Below are 21,373 nucleotides of genomic sequence, written 5' to 3' on the forward strand. Positions count from 1 at the left end.
TATTTCGAATTTTCAGTCAATCTGGCATGTCAAATCGCACACCTATTTGTCAAAAGCAGGGACGCAGCCACATAGTTCAACCAAAGTAGGTCTAGCCTTTTGCCCTTTCAGTCAAAAATCACAAGACAAAGATACAATGGATAAGATCTCAAGACAGTGTATGGCTCAAGAAGACCTAGGTAATATCACTCAAAACATCAGAACAGCACCCCACTTAATGCCAAAATATGACTGGCTGGCTGTACAAGTACACGAGGAGTTCTATTTGTCACAAACATCGAGAGTTACAAAAGTAAAATATGTAGTGAAATTGTGTGGTTGCTCAAGGGTGGGGCTGTGATTCGGCTATACACCGCCGCCGCGTAGTAATAAAGTTGAGCGCTTACATAGTGAGACCTACAGTACAGAGACCTACAGTAATTTGACCCTATGGAAAAGCTGTGTTATTTATGGCGAAGAGTGAGTGTCATTTAAAACAATGTATGATGAGTGAGGTTGTGCCCATTATCTTGTCACTGAGGGCTCTCTTTGCTCAAGGGCCCCTGTGCACTTGCCCAGGTTGCCCATATGGTTATTCCGGCCTTGATCGGACGCAAATCTGTATCAGCTCCGTTGTACCCCCGTTTTTAGAGATTTACATATGATGAGATTTACATATGATTACACATATGTATGTATCAAAGACATCAACAAGTGCATTTTGCATGATAGGTCCCCTTTTAAAGAAGATTAAAAAATCAACTTGTGATATTTTACTGTATTTTGTCATGATGATTACCGTGATGCCAGCAGGGAAGGGAAAAGGAGTATTAAATGGATATTTCAATGTATTTTTGTCTTATATCAACATTTTAAAAAGCCTTATAATTTACTTTTGAATATGAAAACAACAAAAAACAGTAAAGCTATAATAAATAAAAAAACATGATGATTTAATTATTATGTAATCATTATAATTATTACTCAAAAAATATAATAATTAGTCCAAAAATATTATTATCATTATTGTTATTATTTTTCTTTAAATATTGTTGTTATTTTTAGTATTAAAAAAATATTATATTATAATTATTTTATGATATGCAGTAGCGGGGCTCAGACACTAGACGTCGCTAAGTTGGCGCGCTCCACTACTTTTCCCTCCTTTGTTGTACTTCCGGTTCATAAACACACCTTTTCCGGTCTGAAACACAGCGGTGAAAAACGACGTAAACAAACCGAGGAAACGTGTTTGTGTTGTGGTGGTTTGTTTAACGGTTAGTATTAACGGTTCTCGGATGAGCCGTTAGCCCGGGTTTGGTTCGTTGTTACGGTTGCGTAGTGACGGTTACCATGGTGAAGTGTGTCGTCTCGGGGTGTCCCAACCGCTCTAACGTTAACCCTGGAATCTACAACCACAGTTTGCCATCCAAGAGGTTCTTTAACTTCCCCGCAGACACAGCGAGGATCAAGGTACGTTCATATATGTCACTTATTTAATAAAGTTAATAGTCTTCTTTTCAGCAGTGTGAACCCGGGCATTTTGGTGTGGTTTCTAGGTTAAAAAATGGCCCTAAAACTTCGAAATCGACCCAGAATTAATCAAAAATAAAGCCCACCGGGAATACAAATACTGCCACTTTCTACTTAAAACAGGATTTTTTTTAATGTTAGAAATGGATTCAACATCCTCAATAACCCCCAAAACCACCTCAAAATGGTCCAAATCGGCCAAGATTTTGGTTAAATTACTAAACTGTAATTCCGTCATTATGAATAGTGGTAACTTTCCATGTGAGTTAAAGATCAAATGCAAAGCTTCCAAATATGGTACATTTTTATAGAAATGTTGTTTTTAAGACTGCCTGTATTTAAAAAAAAAAATTAAATCGAGATAATACACCCGAAAAAAAGCTTTTTATTGATACAAAACTTGACCCAAAGCCGTCTGAATTTCTGACATGACCTTCCCAGCAGCCTCCGCGCGCGTGACGTCATACATGCCAAACAGTCTCTGGACCAAACATCCCGACTCGGCAGTCTCGGTCACAAGTTTTTCGACAAGAAAACTGAATTAACATGGGTTATTGTTGTGCTTTTTGTTGTACGAACGGTGCGGGATCTGGGAGAGTTTTTCATGTATTTCCCAAAGACCAAATTATCCGCAAAAAATGGATTTTGTTAGTGAATCGTGTTGGATGGCAACCGACAAAATGGAGCAGGTTGTGTTCTGATCACTTCACGTGTGATGCATACGACGTTGATCCTGCTATCATCAAGTCTGTTGGTGCAGAAGCATTAATAGCACGTCGGAGGCTGAAACCCGGAGCCGTCCCCTCCACATTTCAGCACAAGAAACCACTGAAAGAACGAAAGAGCCGGGCGATGCAGAAACGCCAAATAATTGAGGTAAACAACTTTTGATTAGATTTCAAAGCGCACGGAGCACAGCGGATAACGCAGATAACGGAATTGCAGTTTTATTGCTTATAGAGGTGGGCACCGTTAGATTCTGTGTCTTTACGATCATAAACAATGTGTTGGATGTGGAGCTAGGATAAGTAATAAGGGCGCTAGGAGTGATAGGTTAGCATTTTTCGCTCGGGGCTAATTCACTGTTAGCATTGTAGTTTATCTGCAGCTCATTCATCGCTCCTCCACTCATAACGGAAAATGTCGAACGTCCTACAGTCGGTGATGCAGACTTCTTCTCCCATCTCTTCCTTCACTTTCCCATAGTTGTGGCAGCACTTGTTTTCTCGGCTTGTAGGCATGGTCTGGCAGTTTCCACATCTACACCAATTATCAGCACCCTCGGCCTCTTCCTCAGATGGCGAACTTGAATCTCGCCATCAGCACTTTCATCGGTGATATCAGGTGACGTTTCCTTGTATTTCCTCTTCGACATCAGAGGCTCGTATAGATATGGTTGGATGTCGACAACATACTCCAGATATTGGGTGGCCTCCGACTCAGAATCAGACATGATAGACGAAACTAAGTTGTACTATCGGCGGGAGCCGCTGCGAGCATTTTTCGCTCGGGGCTAATTCAGAGGCTCACTCAGAGCGCCTGGACTTTATTTTTCTAAACCGCTCTAAAAAGGTCAAATTTAACTTGTTTTGCATCAATCTTGATACAGGGTACTTATTATATGTTATAGTTTGGATTCCTAAAGCTTTTAGTCTATAGTCTACTCAGAATCAGACATGATAGACGAAACTAGTTGTACTATCGGCGGAAGCCGCTGTGATTGATAAGCCAGGTGGAAATATGTTTGGCACATCTGACGTCACGCGCCGCCATCTTGCGGAGGAGCGGCGGAGAAAATAAATCGTCGGACTTGGTGTTGGGGGTTGAACAAAATTAATATTGCGCATTGCCAGACTCATATTATCTCCGATTTTAATACTGCAATATCTTAGATAGTGTTGTAGCTATATGATTTCGATTGTACTGGCAATTATACAAAAAGCTTTGCATTTGATCTTTAACTGGACATTGGGGGGATTAAGAAAATGTGGGGTTGCTAAATTCAGGAAATGCTTTATGCAGATTTCAGCTCTTAGTTAGCTCTTTCCTGAACACATGTAGAATAGAGCAAGGGTTCCCAACCCCCGGTCCGCGGACCGGTACCGAGGTGTTACTGCCGGGCCGCGAAATAGCTGTGAGTTTATCGTAATATTTGCAGAATTATAAAAATATTTTATCATAATTTTTTTTTTTTAAAGTGTTTAATTTTCGCACCTATACCAGTCATATTATTTCATCCAGTAGCCTAGTTAATCTTTCACCAGAAAACCGTTGAAAATGGCTTTTATGATGTTCCGAGGGATTCGGCGGCTCAGCCTATAAGGCAGGGGTGGGGAACCTCCGGCCCCCGGGCAGTATACGGCCCGCGAGACCATTTGGTGTGGCCCTCGAGGTAATTTATAAACACACGCAAAAAAAAAAAAAAAATGAAATAAATCTAGACCGCAAAATAATTAAACAAGTGAGTGCCTGTTTTTCCTGGCCAAGGTCAGGGTCCTTGAACACAACACAAGCCTAACGTGTCATCACGTGGTTTATGTCTCGTCTGACGGGTGCAAATCTGACGGAGAGTACCAGAACGGCTCCGGGCCGGGACTTCACAAATTGCAGTACCCATAAGGAGCCATACACATGCCGCAGTTTCTGCGTGGCTGTGTTTTAGTTGTAAGCCCAGTGGCGATCTGTCATACTGATCATACAGTCAATAACTTTGTTGTTATTAGCATCTGGTTAGCTAGCTATGCTAACGAATATAAGAAGCTTTTTCTACAACCAGTGAGGTAAAGGCACATCTTTATATGATCATTATAGTTATACAAAAATAAGAGAATAAAGTAAACTGGTATTAAATACTATATGACAGTAAAAAAAAAGCTGTTATTAATAAACAAGAATACAGTTTGAAAGGAGAGTGATTTGTAAAATATCCATAAAGAAAAAGAAAATCTGCTTACAGTTCTGTTTCATCTGGGTGTTGAGAGATGTATCCATAGATCTAATGTTGCTCTCAAAGTGCACCAGATTGATGCTTTCAACTTCAACATTTAAAAAAAAATCTTCCCGGGGGAGCATGCCCCCCCCACTTAAATCATGTTCACATGGATAGGAGTCTAAATACATTTGCACACATCTTGTGTCCATATCTTTCTGTTTGGGTGGTCATGCCACAACTCTGCACGTGCATGCATGAGTCATGGCAAGATATCTGGATTAAGAGGTTGCTTTTTCTTTGCACAGCATGAAAGAAAGGTGAAATGAGTGGGCTGTGATTTTAGTATTTTTAAGCAGAGGTCAATAATTTGTACGGCCCTCGGAGGATGTTGAAAACATTGAAATGGCCCTTGAGAGGAAAAAGGTTCCCCACCCCTGCTGTAAGGGCTCAGCCTCTCGTGCGCAGAGAAAGTTACTGGTGCGCCAAGTAAGAGGAGCACACAGGAGACAACCGTTTAATTGCAGACTGTTATGTTTATGTGGGGAAATGGCAGTGCATACATTATTTGAGAGATATTTCAAACTCGGACTTCATTTTAAGGACATGTCGGCCAGGGGTGGAGAGCTATTTGTTTAAGCACCGGATTGGCAAAACAGGAGAGTCTGTAAACCAGTCTGCCTTGATCTATGAATTCATGTCCGGGACTCTCACGGTATCTGCTGCCCGCAGCTGTTTGAAGGAAAACCTCCTTCACTTCATGAAATGGCTGCAGCACCAGGAGGCAGCGGGACGTGTAACTCCGCCTCGAAGTGCAGCACCAGCGCGCCGAGAGCCGTGCCTTTTTACGCACCGCCTTCGCTGTGTTTACCTTCATCAGAACAGCTTAAGAGTGACTGCAGGCTGCTAAGTGTTAACCACACACACCTCTACACCATAGACTGCTCTACACACATCGAACTGCCCGATTACTCCCCCTTTTATTAGTTTTATGAAGGAGATGTCCATGCAGTCACCAAGGCGCATACGTGTGCGTATGCGCGTGCGTGGTGCTTTTCCCCGCTCTGTGTGTTTGTCCGACACCGGCATTTGTTTTCAAATGACCATGAACAGTAATTTACACACATCTGGCTAACTCCATAGGTAGCCTATATGCGGGTGTTCCCAAAATAAATTAGTTTAATCTTAATCTCGATGTAGTGCTAAATGCTGTCGGAGTGCATCGGAACGAACGACACTATCATAATATCTTCTGAAAACAAATGCCAGTGTCACACACACACACACACACACACACACACACACACACACACACACACACACACACACCACACACACACAACACACACACAACACACACACACACACACACACACACACACACACACACACACACACCCTGGCGACCAGACATCTCCTTCATAATACACCTTCTCCTCGTTTTCCCAGCATTCACTGGATTATCCGTAAATCATACAACTAAAACCAAAACGTTGATTTATCTGTTTTCCCGTTTTGGTTTAAAAACTGAATAACATAGTTTTTCAGAAAAAACTAAAACGACACCGGTTCTTTTTTAAACGTTGTTAATATGTTTTGGATGCATATTGTTCTAGTATTTGTTGAGGCTGTTACATACAATGAGCCTCTGTTGCTACCTGCTGCTGGTGAGTAAATATTAAAATCAGTTAAAATTGACAACCGGTCCGCGATTTTAAAATGGATCTGCCGGTCCTTGGCACAATAAAGGTTGGGAACCCCTGGAATAGAGCAACAGTAATAATGCTGGTGTTTTTGCACAATATCCTTTATTCTCTCTTCTAATCCCCCTGTCCTGTATAATCTGCATTCCTACTGTCATCATATAACACATATTTCAAAAATGTCTTCCTCCAGGTGTGGCTGGCGGCGCTGAGAGAGACGGAGAAGCAGGACTCAGCGGAGCAGAATCAAATCTGTGAGGACCACTTCCTGCCGGAGGACATCTCCACAGATGGGGTCAAAGGTGACGCCATCCCCATCATGCCCCCCTGCCTGGAGGGGCCCCTGGGGGTCATCAACCCCTGGGGGGCCGCGTCCTCTGAGGAGGAGGAGGAGGACTGTGATCAAGAGGAGGATGATGAAGAAGATGGAGGTCTGATGTACGTGGAGCCGCCGGCGCCAAAACCTCCACCAAAGCAGGTATTTATCGCTTCGTCCCCTATTATTCTGTTCTTCATCAATATATCACAGCTCTCAGATATATACAGAGCCTGTCTCTGATTGGCTGAAACACCAAACAGATCATTGCAGCATTACCCATAATCCCCTCTGTTTCAGCCCTGTTTCCAAAGTGCTGATTCTCTGGCTGTTACTTTAGATGAAAATAAGGAGCCCCTCCCCACGCCCCTCTGAGAGACATTTGGTTACAAAGAACTAGTGCTGCGTACCGGTACGCTGAACCGGTACTGGACTTGTAAAAAGTTTCGGTTCAAGTCCGGTTAAAACCGGAACGTCGGGAACCGGTACTTGGACTCGCAAAAAAACTAGCACTTACGTATATTCTCCTTCTTGTTCTAAACCATCTAAAACCTCCTTGAAGGCAGGAGAGCCTGAAAAGAGTCAAGGGAAGCTTATCAAAGTTAACAGCATTTAATTACACAAAAGATGCGGTGGTGTACAAATGAAATTGCAAAAGGAGGCGCTCTCCTCATCTCCCGTCAGCCCAGGTCAGCAGGTAGAAGAGGGCCCATTCCCAAACCGCCCCCTACACCCTACCCCTCCGTTTGCGCGTTCACACGGAGGGTCCGCCATATTGAGGGCTGTTCCAAAGCAACGAGTGTGGAGGGGGAGTGGGCTATCAAGCCCTCAAACAGCGAGTCTGCATCGTGCTGACTTGAGACCGGTCTCTACCTGACCGGAGTCACGCTGTGTGTGTCCGTCAGGAAACAAGCTGTTAACAAGTAGTTCCAGCAAACATCCACTGATAAACTGCGATGTTAACGACCTCATGATGACCTCATGTTTTTAACTTAGGATCAAACCTGTGTTTAGTCTAGAAAAAGGTAAATGTGTGCATGTTATTATAAAGTTGTGTATATTTACAGACCGTTGCAAAAACTAAGAAGCTTATAAACATCAGGTTTAAAACTAAAAGAGCTTTGAAACACAATGAAAGATGTTTGGAGTTTTATTTGAGTTATTCATTTAAACTTTTTGTCTAAGAGATGCTGATTTGAAACCGTTGTTACATGCAGTTATGGCATTTCCTGTTTCTGCCGGAGAGAGGGGAGGCCGTCCCAAAGCTTGCTGCTGTATTTACTCCCTCCGTCTGACAGGAGGAGCCTCGTTGAGCTGCGAGTGTGGCTACAGACGGAGTTCACTCCATCACGGAGGGGTAGGGTCGAGGGAGTGGTTTGGGATTGGGCCGAGATCAATTCTTAGCTTGCTCTTCCTGTTGTCATCTGAGGTCTTCTCCTATTGGCCGGCGTCGTCGGGGGGCGGGTCCAATGCTTTTTCTGTTGCTAAATTACATCATTCTGGTGTCTGTGGTTATTTAAACATTCCCTGATAAACGTTATTCAGCGTCAATAAATGAGTGCTAATCCCAGTGTGCTCAGTGTACAACATCACATGTCATTTCACCTTCGATTCACGGTTTGAAAACGTAGCATTTCGCCACATGCTAATGCTAACCGGAAGTGAAGAATTTTCAGAATAAAAGTATTAAGTTAATAGTGTGAACTCCCGTTTTTTCAGAATAAAACTGATTTAAATTAAATGGTGTATTTAATTCAAAATTACGCCATATCAACATTGATTTTAATTTCTAACAGTATGTATGTACATCACTATGTATGTAGTATGTACTGTATAATGTACACATGTAGAGTTGTAGAAAAGACATGGTGTACACAGACAGTACAGTACACTCTGACTGTACAGTCACTACAGTGTATACTGTATAGTAGGTGGGTAACAGTGTAATGCGTATACTCTACTCTACACTCTACCTTTCAGCAACGTTTTAGGGATTTAGGCTCAGGGACTGTTTGGTTACTTTAGTTTGGTAAATGAAATAAATGTTTGAGCTTTGTAGTAGTTCACTGTAGTTGCTGTCATAAGTCATTTGTAGACTAAGTGGCAAAAAGTGTTTTTTTTACATTTGTACTTTGTAGAGAAATGTAGACACAAGTTGGAAGGGAGCGCAATAAACCTGACGAGTTTGAATTTGAGTTGATTATGAGTTTATTTTCAATTGATAATTAGCTCACAATAGGTTCACTTTAGTTACTCACACAACATGACACAAGCCATGGGTTCAGGTTCAGGTCCAGACTTATAAGTCTGGACCTGAACCTGAACCTCTGGACTTGAGTCCGGACCTGAACCTGAATGTGAGTCCAGGTACGCAGCACTACAAATAACTCAATGGAGCTCTAGGAGGAGAATCAGGTGATAAGGGGGGGAGGGTTACCTTGGTTGCTGATTGGCTAATGGTTACACAAGACAACACATCGTTATGACATCATAAAGTGGCCAAAATCTGATCAGCTCATTTTCAGACAGGTTTTTATAGAAATGGATCAAAAAGAGAGAGAATCTTTGTTCCTGAAACTTTCAGAGTCTCTTTCCACAGAGGGGACACATGTTGATGTAGAAGAGACATGAAGAAGAGGGGACACATGTTGATGTAGAAGAGACATGAAGAAGAGGGGACACATGTTGATGTAGAAGAGACATGAAGAAGAGGGGACACATGTTGATGTAGAAGAGACATGAAGAAGAGGGGACACATGTTGATGTAGAAGAGACATGAAGAAGAGGGGACACATGTTGATGTAGAAGAGACATGAAGAAGAGGGGACACATGTTGATGTAGAAGAGACATGAAGAAGAGGGGACACATGTTGATGTAGAAGAGACATGAAGAAGAGGGGACACATGTTGATGTAGAAGAGACATGAAGAAGAGGGGACACATGTTGATGTAGAAGAGACATGAAGAAGAGGGGACACATGTTGATGTAGAAGAGACATGAAGAAGAGGGGACACATGTTGATGTAGAAGAGACATGAAGAAGAGGGGACACATGTTGATGTAGAAGAGACATGAAGAAGAGGGGACACATGTTGATGTAGAAGAGACATGAAGAAGAGGGGACACATGTTGATGTAGAAGAGACATGAAGAAGAGGGGACACATGTTGATGTAGAAGAGACATGAAGAAGAGGGGACACATGTTGATGTAGAAGAGACATGAAGAAGAAGGGACACATGTTGATGTAGAAGAGACATGAAGAAGAGGGGACACATGTGATGTAGAAGAGACATGAAGAAGAGGGGACACATGTTGATGTAGAAGAGACATGAAGAAGAGGGGACACATGTTGATGTAGAAGAGACACGGAAGAAGAGGGGACACATGTTGATGAAGAAGAGACATGAAGAAGAGGGGACACATGTTGATGTAGAAGAGACATGAAGAAGAGGGGACACATGTTGATGTAGAAGAGACCTGAAGAAGAGGGGACACATGTTGATGTAGAAGAGACATTGAAGAAGAGGGGACACATGTTGATGTAGAAGAGACATGGAGAAGAGGGGACACATGTTGATGTAGAAGAGACATGTGAGAAGAGGGGACACATGTTGATGTAGAAGAGACGTGGAAGAAGAGGGGACACATGTTGATGTAGAAGAGACATGAAGAAGAGGGGACACATGTTGATGTAGAAGAGACGTGAAGAAGAGGGGACACATGTTGATGTAGAAGAGACGTGAAGAAGAGGGACAACATGTTGATGTAGAAGAGACGTGGAGAAGAGGGGACACATGTTGATGTAGAAGAGACGTGAAGAAGAGGGGACACATGTTGATGTAGAAGAGACGTGAAGAAGAGGGGACACATGTTGATGTAGAAGAGACGTGAAGAAGAGGGGACACATGTTGATGTAGAAGAGACCGTGAAGAAGAGGGGACACATGTTGATGTAGAAGAGACATGAAGAAGAGGGGACACATGTTGATGTAGAAGAGACGTGAAGAAGAGGGGACACATGTTGATGTAGAAGAGACTTGATAGAAGAGGGGACACATGTGATGAAGAAGAGGGAGACATTGTGTAGAAGAGACATGAGAAGAGGGGACACATGTTTGATGTAGAAGAGACGGAAGAAGAGGGGACACATGTTGATGTAGAAGAGACATGAAGAAGAGGGGGACACATGTTGATGGTAGAAAGAGACATGAAGAAGAGGGGACACATGTTGATGAAGAAGAGGGACACATTTGATGTAGAAGAGACGTGAAGAAGAGGGGACACTGTTGATGTAGAAGAGACATGAAGAAAGAGGGACAATGTTGATGTAGAAGAGATGAAGAAGAGGGGACACATGTTGATGTAGAAGAGACATGAAGAAGAGGGGACACATGTTGATGTAGAAGAGACGTGAAGAGAGGGACACATGTTGATGTAGAAGAGGAACATGAAGAAGAGGGGACACATGTTGATGTAGAAGAGACATGAGAAGAGGGGACACATGTTGAGTGTAGAAGAGACATGAGAAGAGGGGACCATGTTGATGTAGAAGAGACATGAAGAAGAGGGGACACATGTCTGATGTAGAAGAGACATGAAAGAAGAGGGAGGGACACATGTTTGATGTAGAAGAGACATGGAGAAGAGGGGACCATGTCGACGATAGAAGAGACATGAAGAAGAGAGGGACACATGTCGATGTAGCAGAGACATGAAGAAGAGGGGACACATGTTGATGTAGCAGAGACATGAAGAAGAGGGGGACCACATGTTGATGTAGCAGAGACATGAAGAAGAGGGGACACATGTTGATGTAGAAGAGACATGAAGAAGAGGGGACACATGTTGATGTAGAAGAGACATGAAGAAGAGGGGACACATGTTGATGTAGAAGAGACATGAAGAAGAGGGGACACATGTTGATGTGTAGAAGAGACATGAAGAAGAGGGGGACACATGTTGATGTAGAGAGAGACATGAAGAAGAGGGGACACATGTTGATGTAGAAGAGACATGATAGAAGAGGGGACACATGTTGATGTAGAAGAGACATGAAGAAGAGGGGACACATGTTGACTGTAGAAGAGACATGAAGAAGAGAGGACACATGTCGACTGTAGAAGAGAATGAAGAAGAGGGGACACATGTTGATGTAAGAAGAGACATGAGAAGAGGGGACACATGTTGATGTAGAAGAGACATGAAGAAGAGGGGACACATGTTGATGTAGAAGAGACATGAAGAAGAGGGGACACATGTTGATGTAGAGGAGACATTAAGAGAGGGGACACATGTTGATGTAGAAGGAGACATGAAGAAGAGGGGACACATGTTGATGTAGAAGAGACATGAAGAAGAGGGGACACATGTTGACTGTAGAAGAGACATGAAGAAGAGGGGACACATGTCGACTGTAGAAGAGACATGAAGAAGAGGGGACACATGTCGACGTAGAAGAGACATGAAGAAGAGGGGACACATGTGACGTAGAAGAGACATGAAGAAGAGGGGACACATGTTGATGTAGAAGAGACATGAAGAAGAGGGGACACATGTTGATGTAGAAGAGACATGAAGAAGAGGGGACACATGTTGATGTAGAAGAGACATGAAGAAGAGGGGGACACATGTCGATGTAGAAGAGAGAGACATGAAGAAGAGGGGACACATGTTGATGTAGCAAGAGACATGAAGAAGAGGGGACACTGTTGATAGAGAGACATGAAGAAGAGGGGACACATGTTGATGTAGAAGAGACATGAAGAAGAGGGGACACATGTTGACGTAGAAGAGACATGAAGAAGAGGGGACACATGTTGATTAGAAGAGACATGAAGAAGAGGGGACACATGTTGATGTAGAAGAGACATGAAGAAGAGGGGACACATGTTGATGTAGAAGAGACATGAAGAAGAGGGGACACATGTTGATGTAGAAGAGACATGAAGAAGAGGGGACACATGTTGATGTAGAAGAGACATGGAGAAGAGGGGACACATGTTGATGTAGAAGAGACATGAAGAAGAGGGGACACATGTTGATGTAGAAGAGACATGAAGAAGAGGGGACACATGTTGATGTAGAAGAGACATGAAGAAGAGGGGACACATGTTGATGTAGAGAGACATGAAGAAGAGGGGACACATGTTATGTAGTAGAGAGACATGAAGAAGAGGGGACACATGTTTGATGTAGGAGAGACATGAAGAAGAGGGGGACACATGTTGATTGTAGCAGAGACATGAAGAAGAGGGGGACACATGTTGATGTAGAAGAGACATGAAGAAGAGGGGACACATGTTGATGTAGAAGAGACATGAAGAAGAGGGGACACATGTTGATGTAGAAGAGACATGAAGAAGAGGGGACACATGTTGATGTAGAAGAGACATGAAGAAGAGGGGACACATGTTGATGTAGAAGAGACATGAAGAAGAGGGACACATGTTGATGTAGAAGAGACATGAAGAAGAGGGGACACATGTTGATGTAGCAGAGGACATGAAGAAGAGGGGACACATGTTGATGTAGAGGAGACATTGAAGAAGAGGGGACACATGTTGATGTAGAGGAGACATGAAGAAGAGGGGACACATGTTGATGTAGAGGAGACATGAAGAAGAGGGGACACATGTTGATGTAGGAGAGACATGAAGAAGAGGGGACACATGTTGATGTAGCAGAGACATGAAGAAGAGGGGACACATGTTGATGTAGAGGAGACATGAAGAAGAGGGGACACATGTTGATGTAGAAGAGACATGAAGAAGAGGGGACACATGTTGACGTAGAAGAGACATGAAGAAGAGAGGACACGTGTCGACGTAGAAGAGACATGAAGAAGAGGGGACACGTGTTGATGTAGAAGAGACATGAAGAAGAGGGGACACATGTTGATGTAGAGGAGACATGAAGAAGAGGGGACACATGCTGATGTAGAGAAGAGACATGAAGAAGAGGGGACACATGTTGATGTAGAAGAGACATGAAGAAGAGGGGACACGTGTTGATGTAGAAGAGACATGAAGAAGAGGGGAACACATGTTGATGTAGAGGAGACATGAAGAAGAGGGGACACATGCTGATGTAGAAGAGACATGAAGAAGAGGGGACACATGTCGATGTAGAAGAGACATGAAGAAGAGGGGACACATGTCGATGTAGAAGAGACGTGAAGAAGAGGGGACACATGTCGACGTAGAAGAGACGTGAAGAAGAGGGGACACATGTTGATGTAGAAGAGACGTGAAGAAGAGGGGACACATGTTGATGTAGAAGAGACATGAAGAAGAGGGGACACATGTTGATGTAGAAGAGACGTGAAGAAGAGGGGACATGTTGACGTAGAAGAGACGTGAAGAAGAGGGGACACATGTTGATGTAGAAGAGACGTGAAGAAGAGGGGACACATGTTGATGTAGAAGAGACATGAAGAAGAGGGGACACATGTTGATGTAGAAGAGACATGAAGAGGGACACATGTTGATGTAGAAGAGACATGAAGAAGAGGGACACAATGTTGACGTAGAAGAGACATGTAGAAGAGGGGACACATGTTGATGTAGAAGAGATGAAGAAGAGGGGACACATGTGAGAAAGACATGAAGAAGAGGGGACACATGTTGATGTAGAAGAGACATGAAGATAGGGGACACATGTTGATGTAGAAGAGACATGAAGAAGAGGGGACACATGTTGATGTAGAAGAGACATGAAGAAGACGGGGACACGTGTTGATGTAGAAGAGACATGAAGAAGAGGGGACACGTGCTTGATGTAGAAGAGACATTGAAGAAGAGGGGACACATGTTGATGTAGAAGAGACATGAAGAAGAGGGGACACGTGTTGATGTAGAAGAGACATGAAGAAGAGGGGACACGTGTTGATGTAGAAGAGACATGAAGAAGAGGGGACACATGTTGATGTAGAAGAGACATGAAGAAGAGGGGACACGTGTGATGTAGAAGAGACATGAATGAAGAGGGGACACGTGTTGATGTAGAAGAGACATGAAGAAGAGGGGACACGTGTTGATGTAGAAGAGACATGAAGAAGAGGGGACACATGTTGATGAAGAAGAGACATGAAGAAGAGGATTTTGCATAATAGGTGACCTTTAATTCTAGTTGAACATAACATTTTGATAGTTGTGTGTTTTTATAAGTTATTGTGCTTTTTATCTTGTTTTTAATTATTGTTTTGTTTTGTACTCCTGTTGAGTTTTAGATGTGTTCCCTGTACAGCACTTTGGTCAACGGAGGTTGTTTTAAATGTTCTATATAAATGAATAAAGATTGAGATTGAGGTATGAAGATACATTAATTAGATTTGATTGAATATACAAATTAAATATCCTACAATTTGCAATAACATCACGGTACAATACTTCTTTGTGTGATCGGAGCAGATTTAACCTGCAGTTTTTCTGCTTTTCAGGCTCCAGTTGTGAAGAACTCACCAGCGGCCAAAACGACACGGTAAAATACTCTCTGCTTCTGATTCATTTTTACACGTTACTGACCGAGGGTTTAGTTTGAATTCCACCGTCACTTTTTTCAGTTATAATATGCATTTTGTCTTGTTTAGTCAACATCTAGTATAGAGTGTTCCTTGCACATGGTGGTGGGACTGTACATTTCAAATAAAGGAATACTTATGGCGAATTTAACTTAAAGGGGACCTATCATGCAAAATGTACTTCTTACGTGTCCCCGGTGCGTCAGGGAACTCACGCAGCGTCAGGAAATAAACCCTCTCTCTTCTCCTCCGTACCCAAATCTCTAAAAACGGGGAACAACGGAGCTGATCCAGATTTGCGTCCGATATGACGTAATATCTGAAATGTGGACCCACGGGCCCAATCAGAAACGTTGCTATCAGAAACAATGCCCGACTGTTTTGGACGTAATATGGTCGGTGTTTACATTAGCATCGCTAACACTCAGAGCTAACCTGTACTGGAGAGCATGTGTGTGAAGAAGCAGGAAGTAAAAAGGAACTCACCTTGTGGTATAAACCGGCAAGAGAGAAAAGCCTTTGAGCTCCAAACTGTTTCAGAGAGAATCCTTGATAATCCATGATATGGCGTTTCATCACGGCAGCATTTAGTTTAGACAGTAGCTGCCGGGTCCCGCATGAGCTCAGACCCCTCCTCTTTAAAGCTTTATACCCAAATCAGCACTTTAGAAACAGGAAGTGGAATAGAGGGATATGAGGCATGGCTAGAATGATCTGTTTGGTGTTTGGAGCAAAACACTTCATAGACATGTTTTTATATATTTGTGTATATCTGAGACCTTTGCTATTGCCTACAAATAGCACGATAGGTGACCTTTAAAATGAGTAAGATATTTGTTCTTTCTTTTCAGCGGGCATCCGAGGAAATCGAGTCCCCGGACCAAGCCATCCAGCAGATACAGTGCGTCATCTGTCCTTTCATCAAAACACTTTCATTGCAACACATCTTTGATTTCTGTGCCTCTGTTGAGTTAGCTTTAGCAGTAGCTGTAAGGCTCTGCTAAAGAAGAGCCAACCGTTTATGACACTAGACACACTATTCGAGCACGAGAATGGCTTTTGCAGTAAAAATGTGTCCGGTTTCAGGAACATCTTGAAGATTATGGCTTCAAAGATCCAATTATTTACTTATTACTTATTAACATAATTAGCATTAGTGTTGGCATTTAGTGTCAAACATTGTCACAGCATATTGTACATTGCATATTTACATGAATGACATCAATCTGTTCATAGTTCTTTTCAGCAATATACACATGGTGACACAAAACACAGATGAGATGAAAATGAAAATAAAACAACAGTGAACAATTAGGAGTAGACATTTCTTTACAGCAGAGTTATGGATCTGTGAAAACAAAATCAGGAAAAGTTGTGTATTGATATCCATATCTCAGCTCTGACCCTCGTGTGTGTTGTTGTGTGTTCAGATCTGTCGCTGGGGTTGCTGACTCAGCGCTTCCTGGCGCTGCTGCTGGCGGCTCCTGACGGGGTGGTGGATCTGGGTCATGTGACCACGAGCCTGCAGACCCGCAGGAGGCGAGTTTACGACATCACGGCGGTCCTCGAAGGCATCAGCGTCCTCAAGAGGCAGTCGGTCAACCACTTCAAATGGATGTGAGTGAACACAGATTCAAAGGTTTTACTGTCATGTAAGCTACAGGGTAGAAATGGCAATGAAATTCTTCTGACCTGAGCTCCTCCAACAATGCAACATATATAATAAAATAAAAAGTATTGCAAGAAGTCTATATGCTTGTAAATAGAATATGATATGTACAATAACAGAATATTAAATAATGTACATTAAGACAACATTAAATACGGTTTATTGCGGTGATAACTATTTATATAAATAAGTAGATTGCAAGATGACAACAGGAATGTTTATCGGGGCACTTAGCAGAGCTCAGGGAATATGTCCAGGGTTTATTAATGTTTGCTTTCATATTCCATCAACTTATTGATTCTCTTGAGTTCTGTTATAGCCCCCATAAAAGCAACATTTTAACACTTTATTCAACAATTTATGATAAGCTCAAACCCTATAATAATACATCTATCTGCCAGGCTCTGTTTTGCATTTTCTCGGTGGCAATTTATTTTTCCGACTAACCTATTATACTATTTTTAGGCATATATTATAGGTCTCAGATATATACAAATATATAAAAATCATGTCTATATGAACAGATCATGCATTTTAGACATCCCTCTATTTCAGCCCTGTTACTAAAGGGCTGATTAGCTTTAAAAAAAAAAAACATCCGATCATATCAGCAGCAAATCTGGATCAGCTTCGTTGTTCCCCCGTTTTTAGCGATATGGGTACGGAGGAAAAGAGAGGGTTTTGTTTTCTGACACACCGGGGGACACGTATTTACGTATAAAAGACATTAGAAAGGGCATTTTGCTTGATACGAGACCTTTAACACATTTAAATAATGAGTTACTTCTGTCTGTTGCAGAGGAAGCACGTCCATCTCCAGCTTCCTGTGGCAGAACCAGCAGAAGCTCCAGAGAGAGTTGGACAGCCTGAAGCTGGTGGAGGACACGCTGGACTCGCTCATCAAGAGCTGCGCTCAGCAGCTGTTCAGCATGACCGACGACCTCGACAACGCCACATATCCTTTCAGATCACCGTCTCCACGTTCTGCCTGTTTTATAACACCAGAAAGACTTCGGATGGGACGAAACTTCATTATTTAGCGAACGGATTATTAAAGTAGTTTTTCATGCAATGATGTAAAAAAATACTGCATTCAGCCTTTCATACGGGGAGATTTCCTTCTTCTTCTGGGTTTTGGACATTTAAAGACATCAGCGTGGACTTTTAAAAACTATTATTTACCAAATGATAAATTGATGTGGAAAATTAAATTACAGTCCAGGTTTAGACCAAAACAGGAAGTACATTAGGCTTTAATGTATCAGGTTGAAAGAGACATCATTTCAAATGAATGCTAATGTTCGTCCGTCTGGATTTATATCAGAGTTCCCGTTAGCCGGTAATTACCGGACTACGACCGGTAAAATATGCTGAAGACCGGCAAATCTAAATCTCTCCGGTCAAAGTGTCCGTTCAAAATAATTTCCGCTTAGCGCAATACCACATCAATTGCGCAACTTGCACCATTTATGTGACAGACAAAAGAGTATGTGACAGACAAGAATAGTCAATTCTAATGTCTAACACTTAATGTGGAGAAAGAGATGTCCTGTATGGGTTGATTGTGCGTTGATCTGTTGGTAATGCCTCAGGGTTCCGGTGGGCATGTAAACAAATGCATAATGCTGCGCTATACTTTGCGGCCTCACCCAGTTGCATAGCGACACTTATTGTTTAGGTGTCTTTTAATAAGCAGGTAGTCCTATCATTAGCTAGAACTAGCTGGATCTGATCGATATGGACATAAACGCGAGTGAAGAATAATCTGACGGGAGAGAGAGATCAGCTGCTGCTGACGAGTCGACACGCAGCTCTGCATGATCACATGCAGCGGTGAGCGGAACAAAACACACACTTCAGGTTAGAATATCACACATAGCTATTTTAATGACCTCTCAAACTACCTAAACTAGTTATTGATATGTTTAGTTTTACTGTCGGGTCACTCATTACTGATCTGCGAGCTGCATGATACTGACGGGCTGTCAGGAGAGGGAGAGAGCGCTCCGTTTATTATTCCCGTGTTATTGTAAGTTACTGTTCACTATTAATCTACTATAATTAGTTTGTTTAATATCGAATCATATCAATTTGTTTTAAAGCTCAATAAATAACAAAGAAGACCTTTGACAGGCACTTTTCTCATTTTGTCCGGAAGATTTAATCTTTAACGGACATGTTGACCGGCGAAAAAATATTCTAACGGGAACTCTGATTTATATATATATATATATATATATATATATATATATATATATATATATATATATGAATTAAATATGTGTCCATGTTGTGTTTAAGGCTTATTTTTGGCGTCCCAATGAAGCCATTTAATGCAGGTTTTAATTAAAATGATGGGCCTCCAAAAGATGTTGTTGTAAATGTGGATTTCTAAAACGTGAAGCAGGTTTTCTTTAACTTTTGCACGTCGGCCTACGTGACCCACGAGGACGTCGGGCGGCTCGCAGCCTTCCAGCAGCAGACGGTCATCGTGGTCAAAGCTCCGGAGGAAACCAAGCTGGAGGTCCCGGCTCCCAAAGAGGTGAGGAACACACAATCTTAAAGTATTTATTAAAGGTCTCCTATTATACTATTTTTAGGCATATGTTATAGGTCTCAGATATATAAAAAAACATGTCTCTGAAGTGTTTGGCTCGAAACAAAGAAAAAAAAGAAATGTTTTCTGACACTTTATGAGTGTCCTGACACACCGGGGACACATATTTATGTATAAAATGCATTAAAAAGTGAATTGTGCATGATAGGAGACCTTTAAGACATTGCTGATATACCAGATCATGTTTTAACGTGCTTAGTAAAGAGATACGATAAGAAGTACTTTATTGATCCCAATTTACAGCAGCATGAAAAGACATGGCATTGCACAATAAAGATTAAAAGACTAGAAATAAACAAGAAAGTAGAAAATATACATGTTGAATTTACAAATGAACAATAACAAGATATAAAGCAAGTTATTATATATACATAAGTATGTGAGAGATGGAATATTAAACTGAATATTTACATGTAAAATAGGGCTGAACAATATACCGTGTCATGGCGATAACCGCGATATGCGCATGCGCGATATTCACACCGCAGGGACGTGCGGTTTTATTCATTTAAAAAAAAAAATGCTAACGCACTTTAGCACAGAATTCAAAATAAAGATACCCTTATTACTTATCGAAACTGCACATACAATATATCCGATTAAAGCTGAGACTCCACAGATTATTTAAGTATAGTATCTAAGCGATCCGATCTCGCAACAGGGGAAGCAAACACAGACATCACAACACGTACCTTTTACGGAGCTTTTACGGGAGATCGTCTCACCGTAGCTGTCAATCTGATCAAAAGACGTGTTCAATGGCATTAAAACGAGAAAAAAAAACGCGGCTGAATCGGTTGATCCATAGGTTGATAATGTATCTGTGGCTTTGAAGCAATTGTTTATAATCCATAATTCCATTTTTATGTAAAAATCGGAGCACAACAAGCTAACACAACAAGCTAACTAGCTGATAATGGTATGCAGCTTCCGGTTTTGGCTACGCGTCACTCTCACTCCTTATTTGGTAATGTGTGTGTGTTAGACTGCGCTGGACTGCCGCATAGCCAAGACCGGAAGCAGCAGCCACTCTGGTGGCTACCATTAGTAGCTAACTTTTGCTCTGCGATTTTTACATACAAATTGAATTATGGATTATAAATGAAATACTTTTTTTATACAGAGACGTTAAAAACCTATGGATTAACCGATTCAGCCGCGTTTTCTCTCGTTTTAATGCCATTGAACACGTCTTTTGATCAGATTGACAGCTACGGTGATACATCTCCCCTAGAAGCTACGTAAAGGTACGTGTTGTGATGTCTGTGTTTGCTTCCCCTGTCCGAGTTCAGATCACTCAGGGATGATACTATATACCTACATAATCTGTGGAACCTCAGCTTTAATCGGATATCTTGTATGTGCACCTACGACAAGTAATAAGGGTATCTTTTATCTTGAGTTCTGTGCCAAAGTGCGTTAGCATTTTTCGCTCAGGGGTCATTTAGATGCTTCTTATGAGACTTGTGTTTTGTTCTGGTAAACATGGTTTGTATCGTCAGCTAGCTGAGATTATTTCCGTTAATCTGGTATAACACATTAATAGGTTCTTAAATATTAAGATCCCCTGAGACACAGTGTCGTGGGGCTTAACAGGTTAAAAAAAACGCAATATATACCGCAGGGGGGGGGGGGGAATCGCGATGTCAGTTTTTTTCAATATCGTGCAGCCCTAATGTAAAATGTGCAGTATCATCACGGTGTGTGTGTTTTGATGCAGGATAATATCCAGGTGCATCTGAAGGGGGGGAGGGGTCCCATCATGGTCCTCACCTGTGAGGTGGGGGGGGCGGACGCCAGCAGACACTTCCTGCCGCTGGAGGAGAGCCGGATAACGACGAACACGCTGCACACAGGTAACACACAGAATAACAGAAACACACAGAATAACAGAAACACACAGAATAACAGAAACACAGAATAACAGAAACACAGAATAACAGAAACACAGAATAACAGAAACACAGAATAACAGAAACACACAGAATAACAGAAACACAGAATAACAGAAACACAGAATAACAGAAACACACAGAATAACAGAAACACACAGAATAACAGAAACACACAGAATAACAGAAACACACAGAATAACAGAAACACACAGAA

General features: G+C 42.0%; 1 protein-coding gene across 2 annotated transcripts; it reads left to right on the forward strand.

Annotated features, from left to right (window-relative positions):
- The first annotated feature begins 1,181 nt into the window (after positions 1-1,181).
- On the forward strand, positions 1,182-21,214 carry si:ch211-195d17.2 (uncharacterized protein LOC560495 homolog). Of its 2 annotated transcripts, none has more exons than XM_034224392.1 (8): positions 1,182-1,452; positions 6,338-6,622; positions 14,898-14,938; positions 15,830-15,879; positions 16,409-16,595; positions 17,447-17,602; positions 19,075-19,189; positions 20,985-21,214. In XM_034224392.1, exons 1-8 carry the CDS (start codon positions 1,333-1,335, stop codon positions 21,186-21,188), a joined length of 1,158 nt encoding a protein of 385 aa, XP_034080283.1. In that variant the 5' UTR covers positions 1,182-1,332; the 3' UTR covers positions 21,189-21,214. The 2 variants fall into 2 exon arrangements, with proteins under 2 accessions (XP_034080283.1, XP_034080282.1); XM_034224391.1 differs by lacking the exon at positions 1,182-1,452 and adding an exon at positions 2,084-2,388.
- Positions 21,215-21,373: the final 159 nt, after the last annotated feature.

Source organism: Gymnodraco acuticeps, unplaced genomic scaffold, assembly GCF_902827175.1.
Source record: "Gymnodraco acuticeps unplaced genomic scaffold, fGymAcu1.1, whole genome shotgun sequence".
NCBI classification, from domain to species: Eukaryota; Metazoa; Chordata; class Actinopteri; order Perciformes; family Bathydraconidae; genus Gymnodraco; species Gymnodraco acuticeps.